This window comes from Pristis pectinata, chromosome 4 (genome assembly GCF_009764475.1).
Source record: "Pristis pectinata isolate sPriPec2 chromosome 4, sPriPec2.1.pri, whole genome shotgun sequence".
NCBI classification, from domain to species: domain Eukaryota; kingdom Metazoa; phylum Chordata; class Chondrichthyes; order Rhinopristiformes; family Pristidae; genus Pristis; species Pristis pectinata.
The window spans coordinates 32,606,156-32,625,012 of NC_067408.1; the positions used below are offsets into that span (position 1 = coordinate 32,606,156).

The 18,857-nt window shown below is 40.2% G+C and overlaps 1 protein-coding gene across 1 annotated transcript in view; it reads left to right on the forward strand.

The window, feature by feature from the left end:
• ppp3ca (protein phosphatase 3, catalytic subunit, alpha isozyme) overlaps nucleotides 1–18,857 on the forward strand; it is a 314,158-nt gene that overhangs the window by 114,415 nt on the left and 180,886 nt on the right. The window contains 1 exon segment of the mRNA XM_052015048.1: nucleotides 18,611–18,691. Within this exon segment, the coding sequence (XP_051871008.1) occupies nucleotides 18,611–18,691 (81 nt within the window).

Consider the following 18,857-nt stretch of genomic DNA (forward strand, 5'->3'; position numbering starts at 1 on the left):
CGTCCTATTACTGCAATTTTTGGGTTACCAATGATGGAATCTCGCCATTTATCTGCTTCTGCTTGCCGTATGATCACCTTTGTCACATTAATGGCCAAGCGATCCATTTTGTTCAAATGGAAGGATCCAATACCTCCCATCACTTTTCAGTGGTTTTCTCAAACTATAGCATGTTTAAACTTAGAAAAAATTAGGAGTGATACTGTTGATCCTTTGCTTAAACTTGAGGAAGTTTGGAGTCCATTTATTCAATATTTCCATATGATATTAGCTGACCTTTTTCAGGTCCCTTTCAATAACCCTTGAATACAGAGGAGCTGAGTTGACGACATAATAATGTTCTTTTTCTCTTTAATTAAATAAATATCAGTCCAGTTTTCTTTTGAAGTTTTTGGGTTTTTTTGGTTTATTATTAATAGAACCATAGAACCATAGAAAACTACAGCACAGAAAACAGTCCATTTGGCCCTTCTAGTCTGTGCCGAAACATTATTCTGCTAGTCCCATTTACCTGCCCCCCAGCTCATACCCCTCCAGACCTCTCTCGTCCATGTATCTATCCAATTTACTCTTAAAAGTTAAGAGTGAGCCCGCATTTACCACATCAGATGGCAGCCCATTCCACACTTCCACCACTCTTTGAGTGAAGAAGTTCCGTCTAATGTTCCCCCTAAACCTTTCCCCTTTCACCCTAAAGCCATGTCCTCTCGTACTTATCTCTCCTAATCTAGGTGGAAAGAGCCTACTTGCATTAACTCTGTCTATACCCCTCATCATTTTGTAAACCTCTATCATATCTCCCCTCATTCTTCTCCGCTCCAAGGAATGAAGTCCTAACATGCTCAATCTTTCCCTGTAACTCAACTCCTGAAGACCCGGCAACATTCTTGTAAATCTCCTCTGCACTCTTTCAATCTTACATCCTTCCTGTAGTTCGGCAACCAGAACTGCACATAATATTCTAAATTTGGTGTCACTAATGACTTATACAACCTCACCAAAACATTCCAACTCCTATACTCAATACTTTGATTTATAAATGCCAGGATGCCAAAAGCCTTTTTTTCAACCCTGTCTACCTGTGACTCTACTTTCAGGGAATTATGTATCTGAACTCCCAGATCCCTTTGTTCCTCCGCACTCCTCAGTGCCCTACCATTTACTGTGTATGTCCTCCCTTGATTTGTCCTTCCAAAATGCAACACCTCACACTTGTCTGCATTAAATTCCATCTGCCATTTTCTGGACCATTTTTCCATTTGGTCCAGATCCCTCTGCAAGCTTCGAAAGCCTTCCTCGCTGTCCACTACACCTCCAATCTTAGTGTCATCCGCAAACTTACTATTCCAATTTACCACATTATCTTCTAGATCATTGATATATACAACAAACAACAATGGCCCGAACACAGATCCCTGAGGCACACCACTAGTCACAGGCCTCCAATCTGAGAAACAACCATCCACAACCACTCTCTGTCTTCTCCCACTCAACCAATTTCGAATCCAGTTTACAACCTTACCATGGATACCCATTGACTGAACCTTCTGAACTAATCTCCCATGTGGGACCTTGTCAAAGGCAATTTTTTTTTGATTTGGGAGTTCTTCTTTCATATAATTAAATTTCATTTCTTTTCAATCCTTCCTTTTGTATCCGTTCACTTAAGAGAAGGGAAGTCTAGATTACTTCTTTGTACTCCTTGTGAATATATATATATTAACTGTTATGATTGCTATCCTGATCTCTTAGCACCATATGTATAATTACTAATGTTGTATATATTATTTTGTACTAATTTGAAAATTAATAAAAAGATTGGAAAAGAAAAGAATTGTTGTGCAGTTGTATTGAACTTACTTTGTTATATGTGCTTATTGTTAAATGCCTTTTTCTAAGCAGGGAGCTTTGCTTTATGCTTCCATTTTCAACTCTACAATGCCAATGTGCTGTTCATTGACTTTTTTTTGAGTCTGATGGGTATAAAATTGAACGTACTTCAATGTATATTTTTAACAAGTTGCAGGATATCATGTTCCAATGTAAATATTGTATTCTTTAACTATTTTAGCAGACCTAAACTATTTTAATATTGAAACTATGAAGTTAAATTTTACAATGAAGTAATTCCTTTTCGTATGTTTGGTTTATAAATTGCAGAGCCATTTTATAAGACAGGAATATGATGTACCTCCAAAAATATTATGGTATCATTAAATTTTAAACACAAAGAACTTTAAACCTTGAAGTAAGAGTTTAGTTTTTAGATTACATCTAATAAATCAGAAAACCTTTTGGTTTCATGTGAATTTTGCCAATCAATGTCATAACAACACCACATAATAACAAGTACTTAGCTTGTCAATGACTTACTGATGTTTTTTCCATTTTGTGTATAAATTATTCCATTTCATTCCTCCAAAGCACATTTCAGAAACACAATTATGATAAGTTTGGTAGCCAGCAAACAAAATCACGAACATAAAATTATATTAACTGTTGGGGAATTCATTGTATTGGTGTTGTATAATATTAGTACCTCTGGAATATAACTATAAGCACAATATATATTTTTAATGAATATTAAAAATTCAAAGTCCGAAGGGTGTAGAACAGAGCAAGTACTCTTGTTATGTAGAGCAATAATGTGACCCCATTCAAAAATACTGGGCAAAATCATACTGTGATTGTCTATTGATTTGTGATCCCCATTTATTAGACAAGTTTTTTATTCATTTGTGTGATGGTGGGATAACTGTCCTGATCATAATGTATTGCCCTTATTAGCCTTTGAGAAGTTGCTAGTGATCACAGAGTTTAGGAACAGAGATGTATTTAAAATTGGGAGTGACTTGGAAGGGAAATTGCAAATGATGGTAGCCTTTACTACCCTTGCACTTCTTGACAGTAGAGGTTCTAGGTATAGCAGAAATTGTCAATGCAGCCTTGACAGTAACTTCATTGCTTTTATTAAACAGTAAATGTTACATACTGGAACTATGGTGTGCTGCTGGTGGAGGAGTGAGGGAATGTTTAGGGTGGTGGTGGGTTGCCAATCAGTGGGGCTGCATTTGTCCTGGATGGTTTTGAACTGCTTGAATATTGGGACTGTGTTTAGCCAAGTGGAGAATATTCGATAATGCGTCCGGTGTATCTTGTAGATAGTGGAAAGGCTTTGGGCTTAGGAGCGGCAGCATGCCCAGTATCTGGCCTGCTCTTGTATCCATATTCATGGAAGAACTGAAAGGAAATTCTCAAGTATTGCATTTCATGTACCAATTAATATTTCTGACAAATTGAACCATGGTGTGCACATAACTGTTGCACTGTTCCATAGTATTTCTAGCAGCTATATTTTTATAGAGTGATTGAAGGAGAAAGCCAAGAGATGGAAACAGGATGTGAAATTGGTCAAGGGCGTTTAATATGGGCAGATGTGTGAAGTGATATATTTTGGCAGAAAGAATGAAGGAAGGCAGTGGAGGTTAGATGACATACTTCTAAATGGCAAGCAGGGATAGAAAACTCATATGCATAAATCTTTGAAAGTGGCAGAACAAGTTGAGAGACCAGATAGAAATCATATTAGATTATGGGTTTCATAAGGTGAAGCATAAAATACAAAAGTGGAGGTTATGTTGAACCTTTATGAAACACTGATTAGATACAATTAGAACATTGTGTCCAGTTCTACGAATGATGTTTCTGGAAAAGATCCAGAAGACATTCACCAAATTTGGTTCAGACATAAGTTACTTCAACCGCAGTGGGACTGAAGAACCCATGCTCGTTGTTCTTTGGGCAAAGAACTTTGAGAGAACCCTTAAAAGATGATTGAAATTGGGTAAATCGAGAGAAGCTGTCCCTTTTGTGGATGATTTGAGGCCTAGATTAAAAGTGCTGTGTAAGACAAATGGAGGGATGTGAGGAAAAATTTCCTAATGCAGAAAGAGGTTTTGGTCTGGAACTCACTTCTTGGAAAGGTGGCAGAAGCGAAGTCAATCAGGGCTTTCAAAAGAGAATGGATTGATGTAAAGAAAATATACATGTTTTTGGGCTATGGGATTGGAGCAGGGAAATGGGACTCGCTGGATAAATCTGAATCAGCTGTATGCTCTCTCTCTCTCTGTGCCATACAGTTCTGTTTCCATAATATGATGATGGGTGTTTTATGTAGTGCAGTTTATTAGGTGTAGAGGCTTGCAATATACCCAAGACTTGTACTGTATTCTGCATAAATGAAGCAAGCAGATTTAAAGCAAGGTGTATACAAGACTCATTAGATGGCCAACTATGTTAGTAATTAGGTGCTGCCCCATAAAGTGGAGAATTGAAAGAAATGAGAAAGAACATGATGGGAACAATCAGAGAGAATCAGTTAAATAAAAGCATGAAACAGTAAACAGAACAGCTGGATTTTGTATATTAGTCCATTTTTCTTTTCAAAAAGATTGTTGTGTGAAATATGTGATAAATCTTGTAGATTTCTAATCAAAATCGTAATCATCAAATATATGAGGGAGTGATTATTATATTGATGTAACCCTTTTTCCACAGAGTATTTAGTGACAGTGCTGTATCAGTCAATGAGCTGGAGATGGAACAGAACTAGTGCCTCACAGTAAGCAGTTCATTGTATAGTGAAGTCAATTTACTCAGAAAACAGAGTCTGTTTAAACAGATGAGAAACAGAGACCACAATAACAACTCCCAATAAAAACAGGGTGATCTCTGCTAAAAAAAAATTCAATGAGTGGAGGATAGATGCAAATAAGTTATGTGCAAAGAAAAGTCTCATTCATGTATAGCAGTGTGATCGCCTAGCTTCAGTGACATTGGAATTAACCCTTTATTTCCACTCTGGCTGGCCACAGTGTTGGCACCATGTGGCTTTTTATTCAATAGCACTTTTACCCACCGTTTGATAAACACATTCAAATTTATTAAGTTTATAAACAAACATCACACAAATGTTTGATTCAGTGTATATGTCTCAAACTGAGAAAGAGGCCCTCTGTAGATAGCAGTATCATCTTGAGCCAGACCTCCACCTATGGCATGATTTCAACAGCATGCATGAAGTCACAAAGGATCCTTCCTTCCAACATTCCTTCATTCATGTCAGTTATGACACTTGAACATTTACAATGTTCTTTTTTTAGAAGAGAAGGCATTAGCAGTATGACAACCAAGTGACCAGAATGTTTAAAAAAAAATTGGGAATGACCTGCATGCATCATTTCTGAAGTAGAGTTAACCATGTTTGCTGAACATATGGCATAGCCTTAGCTGCTTTTCCTGAAGTTACATTTCACACAGCAAAATATTGTCTCAGATTTAATAAATTATGTTGGAAAATAATGCAATTAAAACATTTGTTTTACAACTAATTGATTGAAACTTGATATGATTTTTGACTTTGAAACATATTCTTTTAACTGACAAAATTTAAAGAATAGATTTGCTGATTTATTTTGTAATTTCTTTATTTTCTCAGTCACTCACCATTTAAAACCCTTTAATAGTTGCAGCTTTGGATATGACCAAACAATGAAAAAAAAATGAAAGGAAAAAAAACAAAGAACTACATTTATATTGTACACTCTCATTTCTAGACATGATTTCATACATTCATTTCATTTGAAATGCAGTAACTGGGTTATGTATGGAAATAGGGCATCTATTTTTCACATACAGGAAGCCCATATGCAATGATGCTCATGCTATTGGGAAAACTGTTGCCCAAGAGGAGCTCTGTCTCAAATAGTGTCATGAAGTAAAATTTAAAAAGACAGTCTTCTGACTCAGAGGAGAGATTGATACCACTGAGCTATATTAGCACTTAGTCTTCAATGAATGCATAATTTTCAGTGTTTTTATAGTGATGTACAAAGAGCAGCTTCCTAATTATCAATGCTGTGCTTCACTGAGTGAAACGTGCTCTAATACCATATAACTCTGGGGAGTTCTCTTAAAAATCAAATGCATGTTAAATCAGATAAGTTAAATCTAGCTTGCCTAATGGAATAGCATGCTGCATTTTGTGCTACTTGTATTTAGACTGTGCAAGAGGCTTTTCTGTATGGGCCCCATTGATATTCAAAAACATGCTAGCAAGTCCCAAATATAATTTCCACATTGAGGTCGCATTCATTGTGCAAACTTGTGCATGTAAAGTATTTTGGGATTGACTTTATTCTTAAAGAAACATGGAAGTGTCAATGTCGTAAAATAATATTTATATTCTGTGATAAATACAATTTGCTCCATGGATTGGTTAATTTTGATGGTGTACTCAAGCCGACAGTCTGTTCAAATTAGGGTCACAGATCCTCATTGCAACGTTCACCGTTGCTTTCCCCCTGAGCCCTTTGTGCATGTGCATCCACTTCACCAGCTCCAGCCAATTCTTGCCTTCCTTAAAAACAGCATGAGCTAATATTACCACTTTGTGCCTGGAACCACAAGATGGATGAGAAGAACTTTCCTGGATGGTCACCCTATCTATAGTATTTTCCCCTTTTTGTGCCATAGAATGATTGTGTCTTATTTTACCTTTTGAGTTTTCAGGCATCATGTTGTAGAATATCTCTGAGATGTCATGTGTGGACTGTCTGTTACAAGCTCAGCTATTGTAAAATTGAGCAAATGTCCTAGATTCTCCATCTGTAGCATTGATAACATTATAATCAGAAAATATAGGCTTGTGTTTTCGCCACTGCATATCTATGCAACAGTAAGAGAATCCTGCCTCTATATATCTAAAGTCAGTTTCTGACAATACGATGAGCTGTTTGTTCCTGAAGATACCATCTGCCTGAAACTCTCTTCCTCAGTCTAGTACACCAAGCAACTCCTGGGCACACTCACATTGAGTACATTTAGAATTGTAATGAAGCAGCCATAACAAAGCTAGGCCACATTTTTCAGAAGGATCATATCATGACCTTCAACACCAGTGGAGAAATACCACCTCAAACAAATGGAGGAATTCTTGTGCTTCCAAACTCAATGATATTCTTGTGCTTCCACTTTTTTTCAAACTCACTGACATTAACTCCAGTGGTTGACTCCATTCCTTCAACAACATCGACACCATTAAACTCCAATACACTAGACTCCTTTTCGCATTAACAGAATCCACAGAACTGCTTAATCTCACCTTGGAGACCCAGGCTGCCAGATAACTAACAAAGAATACTGCAAAGTATAGAGGCAATTCTTGTTCACCACCAGGCCCTAGACTGATGGCCTTCTCTCTTAATCCCCAGAACTCACAGACTGGGGCTTGTATCCACGCTGTATTGCTCTATGACTCTAAAACCTCTTAAAGTACCAAGTGCAGCAGTGTTACCTGGACATTAGGCAAAATATGAGTTTTACAAGTATTTCACATTTGTTTTATCTGTGGAAGACGAATTGCAAAATTCACAGCCATCAAACTTCAAGATAATCCAGAAATTGGCCTGGAACTTGAGAGGCCATAAATCATTTTATGAGCCTGCTCAGGTTAATTTCTCTGAATACTGGTGATTCTCTGGGTGATTAAAGAGCTTCTCAACCATCTAGATCAGCACAGCTTATCAGATGATGATAAGATGTGTCCCTCTGTAATTATAAATCTGCATCACAGGTACGTATGTTTTAAGCAGTTTGTATTGAGTATTCAATCTTGGATTAAGGCAAGAAAAGTACTGGGAAGAATTTGGCTCCTTCCAGGGATCATTATGTTGGTACACCCTCCCCTCTCCATCTCAAGCAACAGATCAAAGTAAGATGATAATCACAATGGGCAAGTAAACAGGGGAGAATAGTTTCTATACTCGTACATAATATCTTTGGGGGGTAGTTTCCTTTAGCAATACCAACACATGCTGTTTACTTCTGATGCAGCAAGGCCCAAGTATAACTGAACAAAATAAAATTCTATTAAACAAGAACCCTCATCCAAACAATAAATACTGGCATTAAACTTAGACTATTATTGGCAAAAATGACTGTGTAATAATTGATGGAACTTTAGTCTGAATTTTAGTTTGATTGTGAGTGAGGAATTAAAAAGGATAGCATGTCAGGAGTGCAGCTCCATCCTTTCGTAGAACATAGAACAGTACAGCATGGAACAGGCCCTTTGACCTACAATGTTGTGCTGATCTAATTAAATTAGTAATCAAATGCCCAACTAAACTAGTCACTTCTGCCTAAATATCCATATCCTTGCATTTCCTGCACATTCATGTGCCTGTCTAAGAGCCTCTTGAATGCCCCCATCATATTTGCCTCCACCACCACTCTAGGCAGCACATTCCAGGCACCCTCCACTCTCTGTGTAAAAAGAACTTACCTCGCACATCTCTTTTGAACTTGCCCCTCTCACCTTAAATGCATGTCCTCTGGTATTAGACATTTCAACCCTGTGAAAAAGATGCTGGCTGTCTACTCTATCTATGCCTCTCATAATCTTATAAACCTCAATCAGATCTCCCCTCAGACTCTGCCGCTCCAGAGAAAACAACCCAAGTTTGTCCAACCTCTCCTTATAGCACATGTCCTCTAATCCAGGCAGCATCCTGGTAAACCTCTTCTGCACCTTCTCCAAAGCCTCCACATCCTTCCAATAACGGGGCGACCAGAACTGAATGCAATACTCCAGATGCGACCTAACCAGAATTTTATAAAGCTGCAGCTTAACTTCCTGACTCTTGAACTCATTGCCTAGACTAATAAAGGCAAGCGTGCCATATGCCTTCTTTACCACCCTATCAACTTGTGTAGCCAGCTTCAGGGAGCTATGAACTTGTACCCCAAGATCCCTTTGCTCATCAACACTGTTAAGGATCTTGTCATTAACAGTATACTGTCTCTTTACATTTGATCTCCCAAGGTGCAATGCTTAACATTTGGCTGGGTTGAATTCTATCTACCACTTCTCTGCCTATATCTGCAACTGATCTATATCCCACTGTATCCTTTGCCAGTTTTTGACACTATCCACAACACCACCAATCTTTGTATCATCTCCAAACTTACTAACCCACCCATCTACATACATCGTAAACAGCAGAGGTCCCAGTACGGATCTCTGTGGAACACCACTAGTCACAGACCTCAGCTAGAATAAGTCCCATTGACCACTTCCTTCTGTCTTCTATGGGCAAGCCAATTCTGAATCCAGATGACCAACTCACCATGGATATCATGCATCTTAATCTTCCAGATGAGTCTCCCATGAGGGACCTTGCCAAACGCCTCACTAAAATCCATGTAGACAACTTTACCTTCATTAATCACCCTCGTCACCTCCTCAAAAAACTTGATCAAGTTAGTAAGACACGACTTGCCCTGCACAAAGCCATGCTGACTGTTCCTAATTAGGCTATGATTTTCCAAATACTCATAAATCCTATCCGGAAGAATCCTCTCCAGTAACTTCCCTACCACTGACATGAGGCTCACCGGTCTATAGTTTCCAAGATTATCCCTGTTTCCCTTCTTGAATAATGGGACAACATTAGCTACTTGCCAGTCCTCCGGGACCTCTCCTGTGGCTAGAGAGGACACGAAAATCTTGCTCAAAGCCCCAGCAATCTCATCTCTTGCCTCTCTCAATAACCTGGGGTATATCCCATCAGGCTCTGGGGACTTATCCACCTTAATGCTCTTTAAGAGACCCAACACTACTTCCTTTATCTCGAAGTGCCCTGGCATTTTAGCACGGTCTGCACTGATCTCCCTATCCTCCACGTCTTTAACCACCTTCCACATGTCAGATGTTTCCATGTTTTGCTGCAGTACATGACCCTGTCAGGAATGATGGATTGTCTATTTATATTTGCTAATTAGTCTGTTTGGAGTGATATTTCAAATGTGTTTCCAATTTAATGGCACGAGTTATGCCCTGGACCTCCTAAAGCTGACTATTGGAACCAAAGTACGGGTATTACATTAATTGAAGGAACAGGATCAAAATCTTGAAAGTCTGACAATACTGTCATCGAGAAGTTGAAAATTGATCTGTGAAAAGCATTAACAGTTCAATGGGTGGTACACCAATGACTGTTTCAGCTGTGTGCCTGCTCATCCAAAATCAGGCCTAGGTTTCAGGCCTAGGTTTCAGGCACTACTGCTTACCAAGGAGCACAAAGGAAAATATAGTGACCCTGGAATTGTGTCTGAGTCTGTGAGTTCTGTGGATTAAGATAGAGGGCCATTAGTCTTGGGCCTGGTGGTGGCCTTGGTTGGGGTCTAGGGTTCAGTGACCATAGATAGGAACCTGGAGCACTAAGGTGAACATCAAAGCCTGGGAGGGAGTGCAGGCGTCTTGTGATCACTGGTTAGGAGTAGAGATCAGAGTCTGGCCCACATGAATGAAGCCTGGGATGCGGTCATGACATCAGGTGGGAAGAGTAGCATGTGAGTTACAAAAATCAATGAGAATCTACTTAGATTGGGGTTCCAGTATTGGTTCCTGCTACGGAGGTTCCCTTTACATAACACCACTGTAGAGGGAGTAAACATTATTGAATAAATAGGTGCCTAGAAACTGGATCACAATCACCTAGAGTTGTTTTTAAACACCACATGATCAAGTTTCACGTTTACTTGGGGTAACTTACATATGCAATCATTTCTGGCTGAAATGCCATTTGGAAGAGTGGACTGAGTACTTCTCTGCATGTTAGTGTGCCTGATGTTTTCCATCATGGGTGTCTATCAAATGGCATTGTTTGTGGAAGGCACCTTTCTGCCCACATTGACATAATTTGAAGTTCTGTACATTGCCGTCTGAAACTGTCTTGGAACAACTAGAAGCACTTTGTGCCGATTTTGTCCTTTTCTTCCTCCTCACAGTGAAGCTTTGTAGTTTAGCAGAATGAGGAGTGATCTTATTGAAATATATAAGATCCTAAGGAGGCATGACAGGGTAGATATTGTGGTTTCCACTGGTAGGAGAATCTTGAACAATGGGACATCGTTTCAAGATAAAGGCTGGTCATTTAGAACCGAAATACAGGTCCTCCCCAGCTCGTGAAAGCCCTACTTATGTACACACGAATGGATGTTTGGGAGATCAGCGGTATGGTTCTGCTGCGGGACCGCAGACATCTTCTGCAGGCTGGGAACCTGGTTCACAGCCACATTTCCAACTTGCAAACTGTTTGCGTTATGAAACAGGGTGACCTGTATTGTCTGGACATGAAGTTCCTTTCGGCATTGCTCCATTAGGTGAGGAGCACACGCTCCTGAAAGAAATGACAGTCGCCACTTCCTACCAGGCACATCTTACACTGGTCCTGGCCAGTCTTTTGTCTCTCCCAACGTACAAAACTTTCTCCTGATGTTTATTCCATTGAGCAGGACTTCTGTGTCCCCTTGAGTGAATCTGAGAGCTGTGTCCCTCTCTCCTCCATGTTAGCAATAGGGCCAATGCATGGCTGCAAAGGGGATATTTAATGGGGATGAGACAAAAGATATTTACTGCAATGCTTATCATAAACATAAACAACAAAGCCCCATAGTACTTTGCTGAATACCACATTACCAGTGGATGTGCAATCGAATGAACTGCCAGCATGTTGAAAATTCACCCCAGCTGCCCTGACCGATCCAGAGGGACCTGTCAGCGTGCAGTTACCCAGTTGGCTTGAATGGTTGTGACGTGTTGTGCTATGTGTAGGTTTAGATCCTTAAGATGAAAAAGGCCAAGACTCAGATTGTTTGCAGACAAATCTGTGGTTCAGTGATGCTCCCTGTGTGCAGAAGGATAGCTGTGGAATTTTGGATTCATGATTAGTTGGGCTAAACTGGCAGAAGGTTGCCGGAACTGACCCAGATTCTTAACTATTGTCTTTGCCACCTACATCTGCTCTTTCTTGCTTGTGAATTATAAATCAGCAGGTGAAAAACAAATTATCTGCTTAGCGATCTCACAGAAGGGCAAGATTTTATTAAGTCCTGTAATGGTGTAGCTGCAGAAAGGCTAAGCTCTTCTGAAGAATTGGCATTTGTGACCTCTACTGTCTTGTTTGCACAAACTCTTGGAAGTAGAATATGTAGATTAATAAGGCAAGGTAAGAATGTTGAAAACATTCTTCCTCTGCACGTGAGCTGGAAGTGTGTGGAGGATCACTGATGGTTTGTTTTTTTTTCCTGATGTTCTTTCATGGGAAAGACAGATGTTTGAGTGATTGTGATGGTGTGTTCACCCAGTGGATGGATTACATGTGACAATAACTACTGGGGGAGGGAAGAAATTGCTTAGGAATGCAGGTGAGTGGTGATGACGGAATCAGGATAAGGGCATCAAAAAGGTGCAAGAAAGACCATAACGTAAGTGGCCATGAGCCATGGTATGATGCATGAGGCTTAAAAAAGTGTAAAGCTGAGGGCTGATGCAGCAAATAAGAAATGAGTGAACATACAGCTGCACTTGGTCTGGTTTTGACGTTACATCACCTGCATGGAATCCCTGAATGTGATGACATTTCTGCCACTCACATTTGAAGCTAGATCCAGCCATACCTTGTGGCAAGAATCTCACTCTGGTCATTGTGGATCCTCATGATTTCACCAGCCCATCAGCAGAGGTGTCACAGAAATGCAGCAAAGATTTTGCCAGCTGAGAATCTATCCTTAAGCTCACTCTTTCTTCCAGTTTCTAATTTGAACACTTAAATGTTTTGGATGACATGGACACATTGGGCCAAATGGTCTACACCCATGCTGTAAATTTCTCACATTACCTCTCTCCCCTTGAATTGGTTCTCAGATCACTGGAATTGATTTATGTGGGACCTCATCATACCCACCACAGTGCTTTAGATATAAAGTCTGGAAGTGAAATGCGAAAGAAGTAGTGGAATTCAAAAGTCACAGAGAGATGCTCTGAACTTAATTTTGGGTTTCTTGCATGATATTGCACCTTAACCATACTACCAATCCCACCCCCCTCCCCCAACATCCATTGTGATTCTCAACTGTCTCCAAGTTAATATCAAGGTGAAAGTTTTCAACCTTCAGCTTCACCCATTAAAATGAACCAACATCTTGTGATCTTATTATCAATTTTCCATTTATAGTTCTCAACTGTGATAGCTGTGTCGTATGTAATTCACTTCACCTGAAAAAAACTACAGAAGACCTTCTGTTACTTTATTTAAATTTTAGTTGCTCTTGATTCTTAAATAGATTGAGGATTCTTGACAGTTCTTTACAGCCAGGAAAATACTCAATAACAAGGACCTCATATTCTCAACCTCTCTCTGTTTTGTATTTTAATCAGTTCCAGTGTTATTCTATATTGTGTAAATAGGAAAAGGATAAAATATTTTGCCACCTTATGTACCGAGATAAAACCTTGCATTAATAATGGGTTTATGGAATATGATCCATAATGTAATTTTACATTGATAATTGCTAAAGTACATCTTGTATTGGAATCAGAGTTTGCTGTGTGATAGGAATTGTTGAACATAGCTGATCCAATGGAAAAGCAAACTTTCAGAATGCTGAAATTCCTTTTCACTGAGAATTGTCAGTATTATTACAAGTAGGCAGATATTTCCCTGGCCTGTTTTTCAGCAAGTATGGAGAGCAAATTAGTTTAAGAAAGGTCAGAGCACACTGTGATTTTGTACCATTGTAAGATAGACCATCTAACATAAACAGCCATGCATAATGTGCCACAGTAGTTTTTTTAAAGTGCTGAACATAATAATATCTGCATTGATGGTTTCTGGTCAAAAATTCTAAGCTGTAAAGAAGTAGGCAATTTGGCCTGAAAACATGAATGTTCAGCTGAATTGGTGCAGATTAATACACACCAGGGTGGCATGTTGGCGCATCTTCACTCTACTTTTGTAGGTCAGTCTAAAAAAGCAAACTGGTTTGGGCTTTAATAAGCACTTAGAAATACATCTCTCAAGTACAAAATCCAACTGCACAAAGCAAGCTGAGAAAATGTGTCTGCCACTAAAACATTTTAAGAAAGCTATGTGTCTCCATCTTAACTCAGTTTCCATTTTTAACACATAGAAACTGGGATTCCCAGGATGCGAGTCTGCTGACAGGTCAAAGAAAGCACAAAAAGGAAGGTACTTGAGGGAAACACATTGCAATGCATCGGGGCCAAGAAAAATGGGAATGCTTCCCTACCACTTTGTGCTTGTACCCAGATTTCACTGTGACTAGTTGTTGCATAGGAAATTTGATAGCTATTCCACTCTGACGTTTGTTAAAAGCCAACTTGTCCCTAATGACAGTGAAATGACTAGTTTGCTTGACCATTTCAGAGCCAACCATTAATGGGTCTGGCATCGCCTATAGGCCAGAGCAGGTAAAGATGATAGCTGTCTTCCCCTGTTGGGTATTAGTGAATCAGATGGGTATTGCAGTCAATCCAGTATTGGTATTGGTTTATTATTGTCACTTGTTCCGAGGTACAGTGAAAAGCTTGTCTTACAAATCGATCGTACAGGTCAACTCATTACACAGTGCAGTTACTTCAAGTTATTACAGAGTGCATTGATGTAGTACAGGTAAAATCAATAACAGTACAGAGTAAAGTGTCACAGCTACAGAGAAAGTGCAGTGCAATAAGGTGCAACGTCACAACAAGGTAGATCGTGAGGTCATAGTCCATTTCATTGTATAAGGGAACTGTTCAATAGTATTATCACAGTGGGATAGAAGCTGTCCTTAAGTCTGGTGGTTCGTGCCTTCAGGCTCCTGTATCTTCTACCCGATGGAAGAGTAGAGAAGAGAGAATGTCCCGGGTGGGTGGGGTCTTTGATTATGCTGGCTGCTTCACCAAGACAACAAGAGGTAAAGACAGAGTCCAAGGAGGGGAGGCTGGTGTCTGTAATACCCTGGGCTGTGTCCACAACTCTCTGCAGTTTCTTGTGGTCCTGGGCAGAGCAGTTGCCGTACCAAGCCGTGATACATCCAGATAGGATGCTTTCTATGGTGCATCTGTAAAAGTTGGTGAGAGTCACAGGGGACAAACCAAATTTCTTTAGCCTCCTGAGGAAGCAGAGGTGAGCTTTCTTGGCTGTGGCTTCTATGTGATTTGACCAGGACAGGCTGTTGGTGATGTTCACTCCCAGGAATTTGAAACTCTCAACTCTCTCGACCTCAGCACCATTGATGTAGGCAGGTGCATGTACACCGCCCCCTTTCCTGAAGTCAATGACCAGCTCTTTTGTTGACAGTGAGGGCAAAATTGTTGTCATGACACAATTCCACTAAGCTCTCTATCTCCTTCCTGTACTCCGACTCATTGCTGTTTGAGATACGGCCTGCAACAGTGGTATCATCTGCAAACTTGGAGATGTAGTTAGAGCAGAATCTGGCCATACAGTCATGAGTGTATAGGGAGTAGAGTAGAGGGCTGAAGACGCAGCCTTATGGGGCACCAGTGTTGAGAATAATTGTGCCGGAGGTATTACTGCCTATCCTCACTGATTGCGGTCTATTTGTTAGAAAGTCAAGGATCCATTTACAGAGGGAGGTGTTGAGTCCTAGGTCTCGGAGTTTGGTGACAAGCTTATTTGGGATTATTGTATTGAAGGCAGAGCTGTAGTCAATAAACAATAGTCTAATGTAGGTGTCTTTACTGTCCAGATGCTCCAGAGCTGAGTGTAGGGCCAGGGAGGTAGCTTTGAGGCCATCATTGCTAATAATTAAAACAAACTGCTCGAGGGACTCAGCAGGTTGAGTAGCATCTGTGGGGGTGGGGGGGTGGGGTGGAGAGAAATTGTCGACATTTTGGGTTGAGACCCTGCATCAGGATAGATTTTATTCCACCAGTTCCTATGGTGGGATTTGAATTTGGATGTCTGGATTATTTGTCCTGTTATTTAATCACTAAGCCATCACATTCTCTGACTGAACGCAAGAGAAACCCTTACCTTTTTAGTTTGAAATTCCTATCACTCTCCAGCTCAACTTCTCCCCTCTCCTCTCATAACTCTGAGTAATAAACCGAGTGCAACAAATGAAGTATGGATGTGTGTTCCAAGTTACTGTTTGACCAGGTAATTGAAAGCAGTGGCAACTAATACCCTAAACTTTGTCACTGCAATTCAAGTTGAAGTAAATCCTGGACTTGCACACGTGCCGTGAGTCTGGGACTCACTAACTGATTTAGGAAGCTGAATCTTCAGTTTATCTTGCCTCGAGGCCCCAGATGGAGTCCAATGGAATACTCTATGGGACTGAGGAATTATGGGATTTCTCAGCATAACACTGGGGAATTACCATTCAGATTCTTTTTATTTTTTTAATTGTTTATTTCAGTTTTAATAGTTTTTCAATGACTCTTAATGTTAGACACATCTAAAAGCTATTAAAATGTCTTAATAGGTTTCACCACCAACAAAGCTTTGCTGCCCATGAAAGGCTTTGAAGGAAATTTTAAGGGCATAACTTCTGCAACCTTGTCAGTGTTAGGACTTCATCACTAGATATAAAGATGTGGAGTGTCAGCAAGATAGTCCCTCCATGTCTAACCCCAGTGAGTGCATGTGTGTGAGGTGGTGTCCACAATTCTGGGCAGTGGGCCTGGCCCAGCACAATCCGATACAATGATTATTTTAGCAAATTTTCTTTAAACCATTCTTGGATTAAAGTTGTCTCAAGCAAAGCCAGCACTTATTACCCGACTCTGGTTGCTATGGAGTGATGTAACTTCTCTTCGAACTGCTGCAATCACGAGATGAAGAAGCTAGGAATTCTAAAATTTTGACCCAGTAAGAATGAGGGATTACCATACATGTTCAAGTCTGGATGGTGTGTGATTTAGCCTGGAAATTGAGATCGATGGTATTTCATGAACCTGCTGCCATGACCTTTTGGGTAATAGAACTTGAGGTTTTTATAGGTGTTATAGGCAAGGTTTGCATGCTATTATGTGACTGGATCAGTTAAGCTTATGATTAATGGTGACTGCCAGGAGGTTTCTCATGAAATGCTGGTGCTAAGTGGAGATGGTGAGGCTATTCTTTTACTAGATATCCTTTTTGCCTCCTGTTACTTGCCACTCATCAGTCCAGGTTTAGATACTGTCCAAGTCTACTATGTACATGTTTAGACTGCTGTGTTATCGAAGGAATTGTGAAGGGAGCAGAACACTGTAACCATCAGCAAATAACCCCAGTTCTGACCTTACGTTGACTTCTATGAGTCAGCTAGGTCCCCTCTAGTTGACAATATCAGGGACTATTAGCTATCCAGATATACAATTAACTTCAACATTTTAAAACATTGTGCAGCTCACGTCAGTCTTCAGCATAATAATCTACCGAGAGAAAAAATAGCTCTAAACAGAGAACCACTATTTCATATCAAAACAATACTGCTGTCTCTATTGGCCTCGATTTTAGCTCAGCCCATCTGGCAGAGATCAGGCAGGGGGTAGTTAAAATTAGTTCTCTTTCCACCTTGTTATGGCCAGCTGCAACACCGGATTGCAGGAGATAAGGCATGTTCTCAAAGTTGAGGAGATCCTCTTTAAGTATCTAGATCATGGGGGTGGTGCTCTGTTGTTTTAACCTGCGATTATCTAAGGGAGTAGTGATTCCAGGGCAAACCTGCTGGAAACGAGAGGGAGTGTCAGAAGGGACTCAGCGTAGAAGGAATCATTTAAAATAAAGTTTCATATGGGCTCTGAGGATTCAGAATCACTTTAGTGAAGAGAATCTCCACAGATATATTGAAAGATCTTGCAGCCATTTTAAATATTGACATCTCTAAGGTTCCTTGATATCCCTACAATTCTGAAGAAACATGTACCTTTTCAAATGGCTGTAGTTTCGAATCTACTTTCTTATTGCTAGAGAACCCATCAGATGCAGTATGACTACTTACAGAACATAATGAGGACCCAGAAGGAAATTGAAATGGTTAATGGCAAAGACATTTGTGAGGGCATTCGATCTGATGTGCTCCTAAACAGCCAAGGAAAGAATGGAGTATATGTTTTTCTTCATTTAAATAACTGCTATTAAAATTGCACTGACCATTAACTTTCATAATAGGTAACAATAACTTGTTATGAGCAGTGTGTGTAGAACCTGGGATCAGGTAGAAGGAACAGACTGGGAGATAGCAAAAAGGACAGAAACCAAACGATGGGAAAGAGATTTCTTGGAGTTGCAGTCAAGTTGAAAGTGGTGTTGCACTGGGGATATTTGCTGTAGACACTGTGGTTCACTGTGAATATGATGTATTTGGAGTCTGAACCTGGAGGTTTGGTGGTGAAAGTTGTAGACAATACCAAGCTGTGAGATGTTGATAAGATGTGGAAGGTTGGAGTAAGATCCAAACAAACTTGGCAGAAGCAATAAGAAACCCACTTGATTCATTGAAAGTGAGAAAAGGAGCAAAGGGATATGGGAATACAGAGACATAACTGGATAATAATAGCAACACATGACCATAAAGAGGGAAAGTAAATTTTAAAATGGGGAATCTGATCTCAACTCCTGCATGATGACCTCTGCTTTCAATGGAGGTAGGTTGGGGATGGGTGACCAACCTGCTCTACAGAGATGGGTTGGTCAGTAAAATAGTTTAATGAGGCTGCGTGCCTAAGATTTTATCTCTGTTGCAGATGTAACGCTGGCCGGCCGGGTTTCCCGGGCCTCGGGAAACCCGAAAGGTGAAGGAAGGCGAGAACTGCTGGATGGAAAAGGTAAGTGCTTTTCCAGCACTACTTGTTGGCCAAGGAAAGCAGGAGTGCTTCACCCCGGCCCATCAAGCTTACCTGCTTCAATCCCCATGATTGGATTCCCACCCCATCCTGCATGATCATCCCTTCCCATTGCTTGACTTAACCCAATGCCTGATTTCCCACTCCT